The 17,315-nt window shown below is 39.8% G+C and overlaps 1 protein-coding gene across 1 annotated transcript; it reads right to left on the bottom strand.

Annotated features, from left to right (window-relative positions):
* Positions 1 to 1,403: 1,403 nt before the first annotated feature.
* LOC146555462 (uncharacterized) lies at positions 1,404 to 12,732 on the bottom strand. Its single transcript, XM_085252867.1, has 2 exons — positions 12,460 to 12,732; positions 1,404 to 3,375 (listed from the first exon to the last, which is right to left on the bottom strand). The coding sequence occupies exons 1-2, from the start codon at positions 12,629 to 12,631 to the stop codon at positions 2,204 to 2,206; spliced, it is 1,344 nt and encodes a 447-aa protein (XP_085108993.1). The 5' UTR covers positions 12,632 to 12,732; the 3' UTR covers positions 1,404 to 2,203.
* Positions 12,733 to 17,315: the final 4,583 nt, after the last annotated feature.

The raw sequence follows: 17,315 nt of genomic DNA, 5'->3' as shown, positions 1-17,315 counted from the left end.
TGTGAAGAAAATAACTTGAGTATGTTGCAGACACACTAGCTGGACACTTCACTGAGTTGACACTTCATTGAACTGCTGTAATTCTTCATAGAATAGATTAAGCATGAAGACATTTGGTTCATGCTCATATGATGGGGAATCTCGAAGTTCATACAGTACTGTTATCAATGCACAGGCACTTTGTCGGCCACTAACAGTCACACTCCGGTGAAACCGTCAGGGCGACTTGGGGTTCAAAGTCCTGGTTAAAGATACTTCAGCATGTGGACTGCAAGAGCCAGGGAACAATCCACCCACCTTCACCCAAGGAGTTAGCCTCACTTCCTGTTCTTAGATGATAGGAGTGGTGTGGTCTTCTGCTGCTGCAGTCCATCTGCTTCAAGGTTTGAATAAAATAATAATAAAAAGCAAATCAGCAGTTTCTGAAATGCTCAGACCATCCTGTCTGGAACCAACAATAATGATGCATTCAAAGTCTCTTAAATCACCTCCTTCATTCTGATGCCGTTTGATCAGGAGGTCATGCACTGAGGTGCTGTCATGTGATTGGCTGATCTGAAATCTATTTCAACAAGTGGCTGAACATGTGTACCTAATAAAGTGGCCGGTGAGTGTATATTTAATGCAACCAATTGATTTTGTTCAAGTCAGCTCCTCAATCACGTACATTTCATGTACTGCTTCCACTCAGAATTCACCTGTACGCACCTCTGTCCTCAGGTTTGTTTTTTTATTGGCTTTTTAGTTTTTTGCTTGAAATCAGCATTATTATCCCAGACATGAGTCTAGTGTTTATTTCCCCTAAATATCTCCAATGTATTGTGAACATTTCCTTAATGCTTGAATAAAAAGAGATTCAGTTGAATATCACCTCAATACCTTGTGTGCAAGCGTAATTAATAAGCAAAAGTGTCAAGTTGAAGTTGACTTTTAAATAGTTTTTACTAGCTGTCCCAATAATCATTGTCTTGCCACGACCATGAAGTCAGAAGGAGCTTTAAAAATGGATAAGAGGGATGGGACAATGAAAATCTGACACAGCAGCAGTTGCTGCAGGTGGCTTGGCTGTACAGAGTGGCTTCAGACAGCAGTCACATCTGTCTCTGCTGAGAATGTCCATCACGTGTACTGTAAAAGGTTGTGTTTAATCAATAGTGGCAGGTGAACCTCTCCATAGCAAGCTAGCTAGTTAACGCCAGCTATTAATGAAAACCAGAAACAATTAAGTTAAGATCATAAAATAGTCAAACACTACTTCATATAACAATTACAAATTTACCAAGCACGCCGTGTCCTATTAATTACTGTATGTAATCTGATGTCAGTCACAGGTAGGTGTCCAATAATCATTTGATCCAGTAATTTGGGAAGTGATGTTTGAATAATTGAAAACGAAAAAGATATTTGTATTGAAAAGAATTTTTATTGTCCTTTACACTCTTTGAGACTACATTTTTTTGTTTACAAAAAAAAAAGAAAGAAGAAAAACAAAAACTGGCAGGGTCGAGTTTTCAGATTTCAACTGATTCAGATGAACCACAAGAGCCAGCCGGCCTCTCATTTCATCACTCCTTCCCATCTTATATTATTTATTAAAAACAAGCCTGTAGTCCTCTAATATACATGAGAGACTAACACATAATCCCGCATACATATATCACGATTAGAGATGAAATACTTCAGAAGTGATGGTGAATTCTCAGATTTTAAGGATTTCATCATAAAAAGATGCCCCCACAAACTGCATCTAAAAGATGGATGTATCCACCATGACATCATGTCACGAAGCCTCAAGCTGGTTTTCACCATCTTGGTGTTGAAACAAGTGGGGGAGCTTCTGCCCAGGATTTCAGACAGTACATATACTCTATTAATCCTCATCTGCCTTTATTACAGAGCATAATTTACAACATTTTATGAAATATGACCTAAAACCAGCGTTTGAGTCCAGACTCGCCTCCTGCTGGTCATTAAAAAGACTGCAGACTTCTATTTTCTTACCTTGAAGCCATTTTTTTTTGTTGTCCTCTGCTGTGCAGTGCAACTCAAGCACTTGGAGCATTACCGCTGACGCACCACATTAACACAACATTAGACTTGAATCTAAAGGCAGGCTCATCATGTACAGTATAACGCACAGTAAAGTTACACAACCCTCTTTAAACCAAAACCTAATCAACTCATTTTCGCTCATATTTTCTCCTCACAGGTGTTTCAGGACTTTTTTTTCACCTGCGTGCCTTCTCATGTGGGTGGTTAGGCTCCCCGCCTGACTGAAACTTTCCCCACATTTCTCACAAACGTACGGCTTCTCGCCTGTGTGGACTCTCATGTGGACCTTCAAGGAAGTGGTGTAAGCGAAGTCCTTCTGGCATATTTGGCATGAGTACGGCTTCTCGCCCGTGTGAATCCTCGTGTGACTCGTCAACCTGGAAAGGCGAATGAACCTCTTCCCGCAGGTGTTGCAGACGTGAGGCTTCTCGTCCGTGTGTGTCCTCGTGTGCCTTTTAAGCTTTGAGGCGTTGACAAATCTATTCCCGCAGGTGGTGCAGAGGTAAGGCCTCTCACCTGTGTGGGTTCTCATGTGGCAGAGAAAGCTGTTGCTGTGGGCAAAACGTTTGCCGCAGGTTTTGCAAGAATGCCGCTTCTCGCCGGTGTGTATGGCCGTGTGCCTCCTGAACGCCGACGGGTCGTTAAACCTTTTTCCGCAGGTGATGCAGAGGTACGGCTTTTCCCCCGTGTGCGTTCTCATGTGCAGCCGCAGCTTATCGTTTCTTCTGAACGTTTTGCCGCACTTCTCACAGAAGCACGGCCTCTCATCCGTGTGGACTTTCATGTGGAGCTTGAAGGAAGCGCTGTAGTTGAAAACCTTCCCACATGTCATGCAGGAATACGGCTCATCGTCTGCGTGGATTCGTAGGTGATTTTTAAGCGTTGATTCATGTTCAAATGTCTCCGCGCAGGAGCTGCAGGAGTAAAGCGTCCCATCTATATTATTATTCGTAGTACCACAAAGTTCTTTTATTTGTAAACTATTCCTGCAGACTTGTGTGTTTTCATCTGTGTTGTTACAGACTTTCTTTGGTTTCGGCTCCGTTTTTAAGGGCATTCCTGAGTTTTCACATTTGACTCCTTCCTGTTCTCGACTCTCAGGTACAAAACAGGACAGAAGCTCGGCACTGCCCTCACAAACAGGAGTCACCATGAAGGCATCACTTTCCTGCTTTAGCACAAGCTGCTCTCCTTCCTCACTAATGCACAGCTCCTCCTGCTCCTCTTTAATCAGTGAAGGTTTCTGATCCTCTGGATCCAGACTGGCGTTCTTCTCCTGGATAGAGATTTCCTCTTCCTTCTTTGTACAGATGCAGCGTTGGTCTACAGGGACAAAGGGACACGAGGCAAAACGTGAGCAGATCGTTAGTTGGGATGTGACGGTGTGGAGAGACATTTGCCCTCCCCTCCCCGAACAAACACAAAAAAAATGCAGGTATAGAGAAGAACCCAGGTGTCCCAGTTTTCCACTGGGACTTGAACTCAGCTTGCACCAGTGGATCCTTGCGCATCCACTGGTGCACCTGTACTTAAGGTTTTGCAAGTGAGCGAGGGGGATGTTACATGTAGTTTTACACTCTCTGTAGGAAGGTTTGGAAAGACAAAATGATCCGATTTGTCACGATGAACTTAAAAGGTTAGTGCATCAGTTACTGTTATTTATATAATATTGTTATTCATTGTAAAATAGTTTTAGGCGTTGTCAAAATGCTTCATGTGTGTGGATTAGAGTGTGCATTTGCAAATCTTACTGTGTGCTTGTGGATCACACTATACCCATCTACAAACCCTTGTGAGGCAGTGGAAGAGATCCTAGTTCCTTCCAACAAACATGCCAACACGGGAGGTAGTGAGGAGAGGATAAAAGAAAAGAAACAACGGGCAATATAATAAGATATAAAATAATTTTATATTTAGGGCCACCATAAATAAATGGTGCAGTGTGAGGGGTATAGACACAGTGAGGGTGTTCAAAGAGTCCTCCTCCTCCTGTGCATCCTTGCTTGCTGCTCCTCCAGCAGTCTCTTTTCTCCTCTGTCCTCCTGATACATTTCAGGATTTGAGGCATCCTTCAACATTACTTCTTGCCATTAACTTCCGGGTCACAGCCAGCGGGACGGAGGAGATGAGGAAGCACATATTAGAGAAAAGCCTCAGGTGAAGTAAAGATAATGCGTTACTCAAGGCTAACAACAAGGGAGCTGTCAAATAGTTCGTTTTGCTTAGCTTGCTTGGCTAATAATGAGAGCTGTTTGCATTCTCTAAATATTAAGGAAAGGCGCTTCACTGCTTCTTTTATTGCCTCCTTTAGCAGAGGAGACACTGGACACCACTGAAAGAATAACACCCGCTTCTTCTCGAGGTTTCGCCTTCACATAAATTTATATAACCTCTAAATCCACATAATGAGCTGTATTAAAATAATCAAAGTGTATGGAAGCTATAGTTTTATAGGTTTGCATTAGCAATATCTGCTGCTGCACTGCAGCATTTAGAGTTATGCTGGCAATACAATATAGAAGCTGTATTGCCAGCATATATGGAACGCCAGGACTGCCATAATGAATTAATTAAATACACCATTAAATAATTAATTAAATGTGGCAATAATTAATTAAAATTGGAATTAATTAATTAAATAAATAGTTATGACACATGTAATTAATTAATTATTGACACATTTAATTAACACCTGGAGGCGTCTTAAAAATGCATCCACCTTTGTGCTTAACGACAATAAATGTCCATTCCCCAAAAAGTGCTATAAAAACTTTATATATTCATATTTTTTTTCACTTTAAATTGGTCAGTCTTTTAAAACTATTTCTCCCTGAAATATTTATATAAAGTTTTAATTATATTTTCGTTGTTTTAACCCTTTAAATACCAGTTTCATTACATGAGCACCCTGTTTTTTTAGCCCCAAAAAACAAAAAAACTAAATATTTTCAAAAAAAACCATTTGAAGTAATATTTGATTGTTATTATAATTAGGCCTTCAGATGGACAAAAGATTGGCACCAAAATGAATTTTGACCTGCCATTATTTTTTTTGCAGGAGCACATTAAAAAATCCATGAAAAATGCAAATTCCCCAAAAGTGCAATAAAAATATTAAATATAAATTTTTTTTTTTCACTTTAAATTGGTCAGTCTTTTAAAACTACTTCTCCCTGAAATATTCATATAAAGTTTTAATTATATTTTCGTTGTTTTAACCCTTTAAATCCCAGTTGTATTACAAAAAAACTAAAAAAAAAACTAAAAAACTAAATATTTTCCAAAAAAAACATTTGAAGTAATATTTGATAGTTAATATAATTAGGCCTTTAGATGGTCCAAAGATCGGCACCAAAATTAATTTCGATCTACTTTAAAAAAAAATTTCCGGAACCGAAAATAGTCTCCAGGCGGTCAATGCTGGTCCTCTAGGCCGAAATTAGTGCCTCTTCCCGGGGTAAGTTGCGACGAAGAACCGGGGCATGTTGCGTGGGACTCCTTTCTCCAGCAGACACGTCCATACCACGTGACAACAAATACGTCATTTCCTGTTGGTTGAAAAAAAAAAATCCACCCTCTCACGTCGGTGAGAGGGTGGATTGGTCTCGCCCGATCAGCGGGCATAGCCGGTGATGCAAGCCGGAAATCAGACTTCCTTTCCCGCAGTTCAGTTCTGCAGCCCGCTGTTTTCGAGCAGAGGTCAAATGTGAAGCAAGGGCGCCACTCGGTGGACAAATAAAAAAATTACAACTCTAAGGTCTCTAGTTAAAAACGAAACCTAAGGTGGAAACCTGACGATCCCTTAAACCTTAATTTTTCTGGCGTGAAAAATAGCGTTTATAATGGGTTTCAATGGGACAATTTTTGTCCAAAGGCATAAAGGTGGATGCATCGCTGTAGCTTAGCCATTTTAGGCTAATTTAATGAATTTACACCACAATTTTAAAAAAAAAGTTAAAAAAAGATTCTTTGACAAATTTGGCTATATTCCACTCAACACAGTGAAGATGCTTTAAAACTAAAAATTCAAAAGACAATAAATGTCCTTAAGAGCCTCCAAGGGTTTTAATTATTTATGTATTTCACATTTTAATTAATTATTGACACATTTAATTAATTATTTAATGATATATTTATTTATTTCATTTTGGCAGTCCTGGCGCCTGGCTCTCATCATGAAATAATTTTATCTGTCAGCCTCACCCATCAAACTCAGGAGGCGGGGTTAACGCTGCCCATGCAGCTTCTCTAACATTTGATTGGTTGCCGTGCAAAGTAAGTCAAAACAGGTCGATCCTAGATAATCGATTGCTTGTGTAGACTTGGGGCAGCCAGGTATCCCAGAATGCAGATCAAATCACAGGCAGCAATGGTGGTGGTGTAGTTTTAAAATACCCCGTTTTTCTGTCACCAGCTACACTTTTAACAGTGTTTTAGCCGCGAATGTCGCGACGTATGTCTGGTCAGGTTGTCAACATAGAATATGTTTGCAAAAGTGCTCAGATGTTTTCAGAGATTTCACTAGCTCTGCTAACAGTTAGCATGCAGAGCGCACCGAGGGGGTACGTTAACCGGTTTGTTTACATATTCCACTCTCCGTGTTCCACATGTTGCATTCGCAGATTCTCATTTTCACCGAACGATCGTCTCTTTCCGCCTGGTCTTGTGTCTCTGTGCTTCTGTAACATAAAGAACGAGCTGACATTTTTCTCACGAAACCAGCGATCAGCTCAACAGACCCTCAGTTTACCTGCATGCATCCTCCTCCTCATCTGTCAGCTGTTTAACACCTGCTGCTAATTCAAGAAACACGCCTACGTTACCTGGTGATAGTCACAGTTTAACTGGGCAGCCGGTGCTCGATATAACGCAATGTCAGCGCATTTTTCTGCACAAGATAAGTAAATATAGTGTTTTCCCCGAGCGCAGAGCTGCTGGAGCTCGTTTCCTTACAGAGCACTTTATAGGCGAACAGCTTTATCAGCGGCTGATGTCCAATCACCGGCACACAGCTTTCAAACCTCAGCTGAGTTTTAGCTCTCAGTGGTTAAACGCTGGACTTCATTCACTCAGGTTCTGTCTGTCGGGTCACGTTTACTTCGCTGTTTTATTTACAACTGAGCAAATCGGTTTGGCTGAGGTTAAAGTTACGTTTCATAACTGCATAGTTTCACAGACGTTTAATGGTTCACTGGCACATGTGTTAGACTGAACTATCATCTAAATATCATCTGTTTTTTAATAGTTATTCAACTGTATTCTAAGCACCAGCTGTCTGTTAGAATGTGATTTTTTTCTCTCTCTGTTGGCAGAGGTATAAAAATGCGCAGGAAAATCTGACATGCATGGCGAACTTCACCGACGATATTTAGGGAGGAATAAACACACATCAAACATAAATGAACCATTTGCCTGTCTCCATAATTGAGAGCATTTTCTCTTCTTATGTCAACACTCTCTCTCTCTCTCTCTTTTTTTTTTTTTTTTTTTGCTTTTTCGGTCATGTTATGTTTACCTGTCAAAGGCTTGTTACAAACTATGAAACACATCGTGCAGACTTCTGGATGTTAGAAGAAAACTAATACTGCTCATGAATGAGACTAAAGGCAGGAAGGTGTCCTTTAAAACTAAACATGTTAATAGGACCTCCCTGTTTATATCATAGTTTATGATATAGCACGTGTATTTCAGTAATAGCCTGCTGAGGCCACTATACGTGCTGGCCTCATATCAAATGTGAAGGCAGACTGAGTCTATGTTTGACGTTTTTTATATCTAATCTTCCTTTTCAAACATTTAAACAGCAGCGAGTCTGCAGCTGAGGGAATACAAACTCAAACTGTCGGAACAGGTTTGCTCGTTTCTTGGATTCATTTGGTGATTTATTAAATCTATAACTGTTATTCTAATCTGCTGCTGAGTCTCTTACACTTTTCTTTATGCTGTATATTTTCACGTCTCTGGAATAGTTGGAAGTTAGATAGTCAGCTGGGAAACTTTGTGTTAACTCATGGAGCTGAGGATATCGTGGATATCGTGGACATGCTGACCTCGCTGCGTGGTGTACAGAGCGAGGTCAGCATGATTAATATTCACAATAAAAATATTAGCCGAACATCATGAAGTCTGTATGTGTTTCATAGTGTCGAACAACCTTTGTACAGTTAAAGCCAGCAGTTACTACATGACAGAAACACCAACGTTATCTCTTTTATGCGTTTATGCACAGGTCACGCTGATTACTGAACAAAAACCCAAAGATCAGATGTTAAACAGATTTATTTGCTCTCTCTCCTCCTTAAACATGTTTTTAATGTTAGTTATAATTCAGAATTGGCGACTGAAACACGTAGGACACATAAGAACATCAGGAAATAAAACACCGATAAATATAACCTCAGTAAAAGAAGTCAGCGGGGGTTACTACAGCTGTGTACCGGGGCCTGCACTTTGTCGGTGGGATTGCTTGCGAGGCGAGCGGGTCTATCCCACGCTTTGCCGTGAGACTGGGACGACATCTCCGAAATCATCGAAACACTTTTGCAAAGAGGCTGTATCTTGACAAACCGACCAGACACATGAAGATTAAACCACTACATTCTCGGCTAAAAAAATATTAAAACGGTATTTGGTGACACACAAACAGGGTTTTTCAAAGCTCAGTTCTGTTAGCTTCCACATGCCGGTTGTTGTGTGCTAGAAACAATGGCCACCAGGCCAAAGCAATGGTTTTGACTCGATCAGCGTTAACCCCGCCCCCTGAGTTTGATGGGTGAGGCTGACAGATAAAATTATTTCATGATGAGAGCCAGGCGCCAGGACTGCCAAAATGAAATAAATAAATATATCATTAAATAATTAATTAAATGTGTCAATAATTAATTAAATGTGTCAATAATTAATTAATTAAATGTGTCAATAATTAATTAAAATGTGAAATATATAAATAATTAATTAAATGTGTCAATAATTAATTAATTAAATGTGTCATAACTATTTATTTAATTAATTAATTCCAATTTTAATTAATTATTGCCACATTTAATTAATTATTTAATGGTGTATTTAATTAATTCATTATGGCAGTCCTGGCGTTCCATAAGCATATGCCACCACAGACACCCTGAATTGGCTAAGTGATGGATGAAGGGAATATTTCAGTCACAGAACAACTTTGAAAATGTGGAAAGGAAAGAAAAATATATTTACTGCCTTTTATGAGCCACATGTGCCATGTTCTTTAACATTCACGTGTTTATATGTTTTTGTCATATTGTGTTTCTGTTTGAAAATGTGCTCATTTTGTCCATGTTGCGGACATTGTAGTTTCAACACTGAAGAACACTGTTGACGAGTCTAGTGTAAGTGCGATCTGATCCTCTGAGCGCTGCACTTCTCCTTTCTTAAGACTTTTTCTATTCTTCCTAACACATTTCTATTAAGCAAGTGACTGTCCAGGAATTAGCCAAAAAATTGTAGACTTCTCAACCACACATGGTGTTCTTCCTGGTTAAAAAAACAGGGTTAGGGTCCACGCCCCTTCATGCGTAAGTAGATAACATAACATGCATCAGTTACAGTTAGTGACAGCTGTCACTGTGCAAGCACGTATGCTATTACAAGCAAAACACTTCTTAGTAATACACTAAGCATAACTATGATATGACCGTTGTAGAGAATGCAATGCGAGTAAGCCTATATTATTCATAACGGGCTTGACAAGATTAGTTCTCACAGTTTCTGTTTGACGGAAGGCCAAAGCCTCACGCTAGGCAACGTAATCATCGAATAAAGCTAAAAACAGTTAGACAAGTTCCCTTTTTCATCAACATTTTACCATATACAGTGGGGCAAAAAAGTATTTAGTCAGCCACCGATTGTGCAAGTTCCCCCACCTAAAATGATGACAGAGCTCAGTAATTTGCACCAGAGGTACACTTCAACTGTGAGAGACAGAATGTGAAAAAAAATCCATGAATCCACATGGTAGGATTTGTAAAGAATTTATTCGTAAATCAGGGTGGAAAATAAGTATTTGGTCAATAACAAAAATACAACTCAATACTTTGTAACATAACCTTTGTTGGCAATAACAGAGGTCAAACGTTTACTATAGGTCTTTACCAGGTTTGCACACACAGTAGCTGGTATTTTGGCCCATTCCTCCATGCAGATCTTCTCGAGAGCAGTGATGTTTTGGGGCTGTCGCCGAGCAACACGGACTTTCAACTCCCGCCACAGATTTTCTATGGGGTTGAGGTCTGGAGACTGGCTAGGCCACTCCAGGACTTTCAAATGCTTCTTATGGAGCCACTCCTTTGTTGCCCGGGCGGTGTGTTGTGGATCATTGTCATGTTGGAAGACCCAGCCTCGTTTCATCTTCAAAGTTCTCACTGATGGAAGGAGGTTTTGGCTCAAAATCTCACGATACATGGCCCCATTCATTCTGTCCTTAACACGGATCAGTCGTCCTGTCCCCTTGGCAGAAAAACAGCCCCATAGCATGATGTTTCCACCCCCATGCTTCACAGTAGGTATGGTGTTCTTGGGATGCAACTCAGTATTCTTCTTCCTCCAAACACGACGAGTTGAGTTTATACCAAAAAGTTCTACTTTGGTTTCATCCGACCACATGACATTCTCCCAATCCTCTGCTGTATCATCCATGTGCTCTCTGGCAAACTTCAGACGGGCCTGGACATGCACTGGCTTCAGCAGCGGAACACATCTGGCACTGCGGGATTTGATTCCCTGCCGTTGTAGTGTGTTACTGATGGTGACCTTTGTTACTTTGGTCCCAGCTCTCTGCAGGTCATTCACCAGGTCCCCCCGTGTGGTTCTGGGATCTTTGCTCACCGTTCTCGTGATCATTTTGACCCCACGGGATGAGATCTTGCGTGGAGCCCCAGATCGAGGGAGATTATCAGTGGTCTTGTATGTCTTCCATTTTCTGATGATTGCTCCCACAGTTGATTTTTTCACACCAAGCTGCTTGCCTATTGTAGATTCACTCTTCCCAGTCTGGTGCAGGTCTACAATACTTTTCCTGGTGTCCTTCGAAAGCTCTTTGGTCTTGGCCATGGCGGAGTTTGGAGTCTGACTGTTTGAGGCTGTGGACAGGTGTCTTTTATACAGATGATGAGTTCAAACAGGTGCCATTCATACAGGTAACGAGTGGGGGACAGAAAAGCTTCTTACAGAAGACGTTACAGGTCTGTGAGAGCCAGAGATTTTCCTTGTTTGAGGTGACCAAATACTTATTTTCCACCCTGATTTATGAATAAATTCTTTACAAATCCTACCATGTGGATTCATGGATTTTTTTTTCACATTCTGTCTCTCACAGTTGAAGTGTACCTTTGGTGCAAATTACTGACCTCTGTCATCATTTTAAGTGGGGGAACTTGCACAATCGGTGGCTGACTAAATACTTTTTTGCCCCACTGTATGGTAGTTTGTTTCGACCCTCACATCTTCCAGGTGTTTCCTGTTGACTTACAATTTTCTTAACTCCTCTTTCGTCACTTGTTGCAGGGCAGGGCACAAATGCAATTTCAAGCTAAACGGAAGTCTGGAAGCATAAGGGCCATTCAATTTTGCCCATCTCCAATTTTTAAAATCTGATGGTCCACAATTTCCCCCTCACACACTGAAATCTGAGAAAATGTTTGAACATGTATATGTATAATAATAATATGTAAATAATTTCCCCCAGGGATCAATAAAGTATTCTGATTCTGATGTCAACAACTTTTCAAAATAAAAGCCTGAAGTTCTCTCTCACCATAAAACTGTCCCAATTTTAAACCATAAAAATTTCAGGTAAATGAGAGGGGGTTGAACAGAACATTATACTATAATATATTAATATTATGCTTTAAAGTTGCACTAATTCTAATGGGTCAGATGTTGAACTGTCTGACAATAGGATAACATAAAGTGCCATTAAGGACAGACTCTATAGCAATGTGTCTAATATTTAATTTATTATTTTCTAACAGAGCCTAAGAGTGGGTTAATGTTTTGGCTGTGTGTCTCCAAAAGTTGATTCTGTTCATCTGGACGTAGCTACGTCCAGATGAACAGAATCAACTTTTGGAGATTTACTTACCTGGATGATTGAGAATGCACCAAGACGTTTTGGCTGTGTGGTTTTATTTCATAAAAGTTATATTTCTCTTTAAAAAATATTTTATTGACTCCTAGTAGAATAATGAGCCCCTGTAAAAGCTCACTTTTTCCTAACTCCAGCACTCACACCAAACTCCATTCAAAAAACACGTGTTTTTAATGTTCTGCAGTCAGCCCTCTCTGTGTCCACATGCCGACATAAACGAAACGTTTCTTGTCTTAAACCAGGTGACATGTTGCTGAAACACACCTGCTGCCGTGCTGTATGTTACACACCTATTCTGTGCAGCTTTATTTCGGGGTTCCGGATGGTTTCCAGCAGTCTGCGCTGATGCTCCACTTCTGTCTCGCACTGCTCCATTTTACTTTCAAACTCTGTGAAGATTCCCTCAAATGCTCCATCCAGCCTCACACCAATGACGCTCCTCCACCCACCAACTGAAGACATTGCTGCTGCAACAATTTGCCACACTCATCGGCTACACAGCCATCCGCAACAAGGTTAATAACAGGCTAACGCTACTGTCACTACCCGATCCGTACCGGAAACCCTATCAGTACCCCGCATGCGCAAATTTTACGTCACTTCCTCTCTTTGCCAACATTGCGACATATTTGAATGATACGGTTAGCGCCCAGTTAGCTCCTAGCATTTCTCAGCAGCTCTGCCTCCTTTTCGACTACCGGGACATTTAAACAATGGATAATCCGTATACAAAGAAATTCATGCTTTTCTCCTCAACAGAGAGCGTTCCCCGATTGAACAACAGCGCCGTAAAATAAGAAGAATGGCGCCTAATGACAGAGTTAATAATACAGACTTTGTAATATCTCACGTGTAGATTAATCAGCCAGATGAAGTGTTTACTGACAATTGACAGTGATAGTGGAAATCATCATCACTATTCCAATCAATCCTCTCCACACAGAAGCATAAACACACTCGACTATCACTAAAGCAATTTAACACACGTTTGTAATGGGGCTGATTCAGTTTACAGTAGGGTTCATTCGCTCGGTCAGGGTTGGGGTTAGGGATTTTCTATCAGATCTAGTTAAATAATCATATGATTCAGATCCAGAGCTTGTTTTTTTATCCATAAATGTAACAGATGAGAGGAAGAGGCAGAGTTCTTTGTGAAAAGTAAAAAAGGACGGCTTTGTTTTCAGAAAACGACATTTGTGAATGAAGAATTTCCCCATAATAATTATTACATTTAGAACATTTTCAAGCTTATTTTCTTTTCTTAGAGAACCAAAGTTAATATCATTTTTAGAAAATTCAAGTAAGTTTGGAATCTTTGGAAAGAGCCAGTAGTGCACATCGTTCAACAGGGCTTTACAGAATATACAATTATAAAATAAATGTTCTGTTGATTCAATATCCCCATCACAAAAAGAGCAAGAATTATTATCAATAACAAAGCTATTATCAATCCCTTAGCTTTGGGAGGAATGGGAAGTTTAAGGTAATTTTTTCTGATCTCTTTCTTTTGATCACAAGAGAACAGATGTGAAATGGAATTTGGATTGGATCTATAAGGGAAAAAACATTAATAAATAATTCCCTAATTTGGGAGTTTTTTAGACTGTTAGCTGTAATGTTATGCCCATTTACCAAGAGTTCAGGGAGGTCAGGGGATCTATAGTTAGGGTCTTGAAAACATTATATGCTGTACATAGAATGTTTTGAGGGATAGCCTTAGTAATTTTTTGAAATTCTTTGTTATTTATTTGCAGATTATAATTCGTGGTGAAATCTTCTAATAAAAATTTACCTCTATCATTTAACAAATGCATCACTGACCAGATGCCCTTATCGTACCATTTCTTTGATAAAGATTGATTTGTTTCCAACGTTTATGTAACGACAGTTCCATAGGGGAGTGTTGTGTGGGCTATACTTATGTTTGTATATTAATTTCCAGTATAATAAAACTTGCTGGTGAAAGGAAGAAAGCTTTATGGGGAGTTTTGTTTTATGTCAAAATCACATCTAAGTAAAAGATTAATTCCGCCTAGATCTGAGAATATTTTGCTTGGAATGTGAAACCAAAGGCTATTTTGACTTCTTAGCCAATTTATTTTTAGGGTGCCATTTAAGCTGTCAAATTCAATAGCTTGCAAACGTCCATCTTCAAAATGTTTGACTAAATTACCTTGCCTAATATAGTGGGTTTTGCGTTTCCATATAAAATCAAAGTTTAGCTGGTTATTAGATTTGATTGCTGGTTTAGGCACTCCTACCGCATATGCAGGATATACTAGCCTTTCCATTTTGGTGAGAAAAATTCTACCCAAAATCAATAAGTCTCTGAGCCCAGTTATTTAAATAAGTTCTACAAATTTGGATTTTCTCCCAAATATTAAGGTAATCTAAATCAGTCTTATTCTTGGTTATATACACACCCAAATATTTGACAGTGGATTTAACAGGAATATTAAAAGTGTTAGAAATAGTACAATCATTTAAGGGTAAGATCTCACATTCGTTTAAATTTAGATTTAACCCTGAAGCTTTTGAGAAAGTTTCAATAATCTGCAGAATTTTGGGGATTTCATTCAGGTTTTTTAGGAAAATAGTTGTATCATCGGCTAACTGGCTGAAGGGACACAGCTAGTGACACGCCCAGCGGTTTCAATTTATTTCCGCCGGATGTCGGTGGATGTCCGGAAGTATGTAGGTGGAGTTTAATTTTTTCTGTTATTATTTCCATTTATTTAGCATAAAAAAATACAGGCAATTGAATGCAATTAATAACATAACAGTTAAAAAAAAGAATTTCAAACACATTAAATTAATTTAATAAGAAGGTTTAAGGCTTTGTAAATAAAGTTCAATTTGATTTTTGGTATAAGCGCTGGTGTATGAGTGAGATACTATAGGTACAAAAACGTTAATGTGTATAGTATAAAGTGCATTATAAGAGTTTCAAACTTTCTCCAGGTAGTAAATAATATTCATTTTCTGTATTTCAATCTTCTTCTTCTTTTGTCACTTATCCAGGTCAAGATTATGGAGGCAGCTGTCTAACTAGAGCAGACTTCCTGGTCAGCTCCTCTGATGGGGATACCAAGGATTTACCAAGCCAGCTGAGAGGCATAAACAGTCCAGTGTGTGACTGGGTCAGTTGGGCCTACCCAAAACACCTTACTTAGCAGACATCCATAAGGTCCTAGTCAGTACCCAAGCCACCTCAGCTGGCTCTTTTCAGTGAGTCACCTTTCTCCTCTGAGCCTCTCCTGAATGACATGATCTCGAATGATCCCAGGGGCTGTTTTCCCTGGTCTCCAGAGGCAAATTAGTCCCAGGTGTGTGGTCAGGCTAGAAGTGATTCAAAGCAAGGAATGAAGTCACCTCACTTGGTGCAGGATTATCTGGTCCTTAGCCATGGAGCTTGGTTTGGCCTGGCCCCTCCTATGATACCACATAAGCTGGCTATAGAGACACTGAAGGTTACACATGTGACGCTTTCTATAGAAATCCAAAACAGCCAAAAAAATATCTTAGAAGCAAGTCTTGAAAATCTTATGGGAAATTATTTAGAAGCTTTATCTAATTTGAACTTGATTTTTAATAAAATCATCAGCCAAGTTTGATGGAAATGACTGCTGTCAGTTTGAATTTTGTATTTTTATCGTGTCCTCTTCTCTGTTTTCATTACACATAACTTTGTTTCACCATCACTAAAACTTTTATAAGGCAGGTATGATAGTAGTGTGTGAATCAGTGCTGCTACCATTAAATTTCTCCTGCTGATATACAAACATAAAATTGTCAGGAAACCTCTGTACCTCCTGCAGGATCTGTTCGCCATCACAACCGGACATAAAACCCAGTGTAAAGCCTCCATCCAGCCCTGCCATGTTTTCTCTCTTTGAATTGCTCCCCATTGGAGGCGTTTTATGCCTCCGGCGAAGAAAGAATATTTACAACAAGCTGGAATTTTAAACATGAAGCTGGGTTTGTTTTCTCTGTTTTTTCTCACTTTCCAGAGAAGGTCGTAGTGGCTGCTTTATGGCCAACATATTAGAGCTGGGTGACAGCCGGCCTGCAGTATCACCACTCAAGGACTAGATGTGATTCTTGGCCATTGCAGTTCTCTGACTCTGAGAGAGAACGAGGCTTTGTTATGAGTACCCAGCTCCCTAATCTCTTCTCCCAGCGCCCTTCTGTCCTTGGTGAAGCCTGACCTGAACACTGCGTGCCGGTGTGAATGCAGAACGTTTTGTCTGGCTTTTGCCCAAGGCTGCCGCAGGTTTTGGTGAGTAACGAGTCACGCTCTCTACAGCGTTTCCTGTGGAAATAAATAGCCGCACGTATGATATTAGAGTATATGTGGATAGTGCTTTCATCTGTGACCTGTCCTTTGAGCTACGCAGGATAAACACAGTGAAGCCATAAATCAAAAGGAAGGTGTTCCAAGGCACTCGTCGAGCAGAAAATAAAGAGCAAAACAGAGGGGTGTTGCTTTTGCTGCTTCTTTATTTATTTATTTTCAAATAGAAAATATGAAAATGAACTCTCTGGCCCCTGGGCCTAAATCAGCATGACACAACAACAGTGTAGAAAGAAGAAAAAATGGAAATTAAAATGAAAACGCACAGCAAGCTTTCTTGTAAGTTTATACTATTGGTTCTTACAACACAAGAACAAGCTGTAGAGGAATCCAGTGGCTTTCATGTCGGCCACATACAAACACAAAGTCGGGATGCTGTGTGACATGTAAATAAAACACACAATGCAGTGATGTGCAAATCTCATATGTTTAATTCACAATAGAAAACAGAAAACACATCAAAAGTTTCAACTGAGTAAAAGAAATATTATTTTAAGAATATTTTAAGAAAAATATCAGCTCGATCTGAATTCCATTTAAGGTCTCAGAAAATTTGGAACCCGGGCAACAGAAGGCTGGAAAAGTAGTTTAACGTGGCAAATGGTCAGTAATGTGACTGGGAGGATTTTAGAGAGACAGAGTTTCTCAGATGATGGACAGAGGTTGAATATCTCATCATCTGCCCCACAAAATATGATCAAAAGACTGAAAATCTGGAGAAATCTCTGTGCGCAAGGGACAAAGCCATCAGTCAGTTCTGGATGCCTGTGATCTTTGGGCCCTCAGGCAGCA

Source organism: Mchenga conophoros, linkage group LG17 (assembly GCF_057382185.1).
Source record: "Mchenga conophoros isolate Kocher_MC1m ecotype Shallow Benthic linkage group LG17, M_conophoros_male_GT1.1, whole genome shotgun sequence".
Lineage (NCBI taxonomy): Eukaryota > Metazoa > Chordata > Actinopteri > Cichliformes > Cichlidae > Mchenga > Mchenga conophoros.
Note: the sequence above shows the minus strand (reverse complement) of the source record. Positions and strands in the feature narration are given on the sequence as shown.

Bases quoted from the DNA above. Each gene is read 5' to 3' on its own strand.
- LOC146555462 (XM_085252867.1), bottom strand. From the start codon at position 12,631: ATGTCTTCAGTTGGTGGGTGGAGGAGCGTCATTGGTGTGAGGCTGGAT. The intron at 3,376-12,459 runs GTGTGTAACATA...TTGTCCCTGTAG, and splicing joins AATAAAGCTGCACAGAATAG to ACCAACGCTGCATCTGTACA.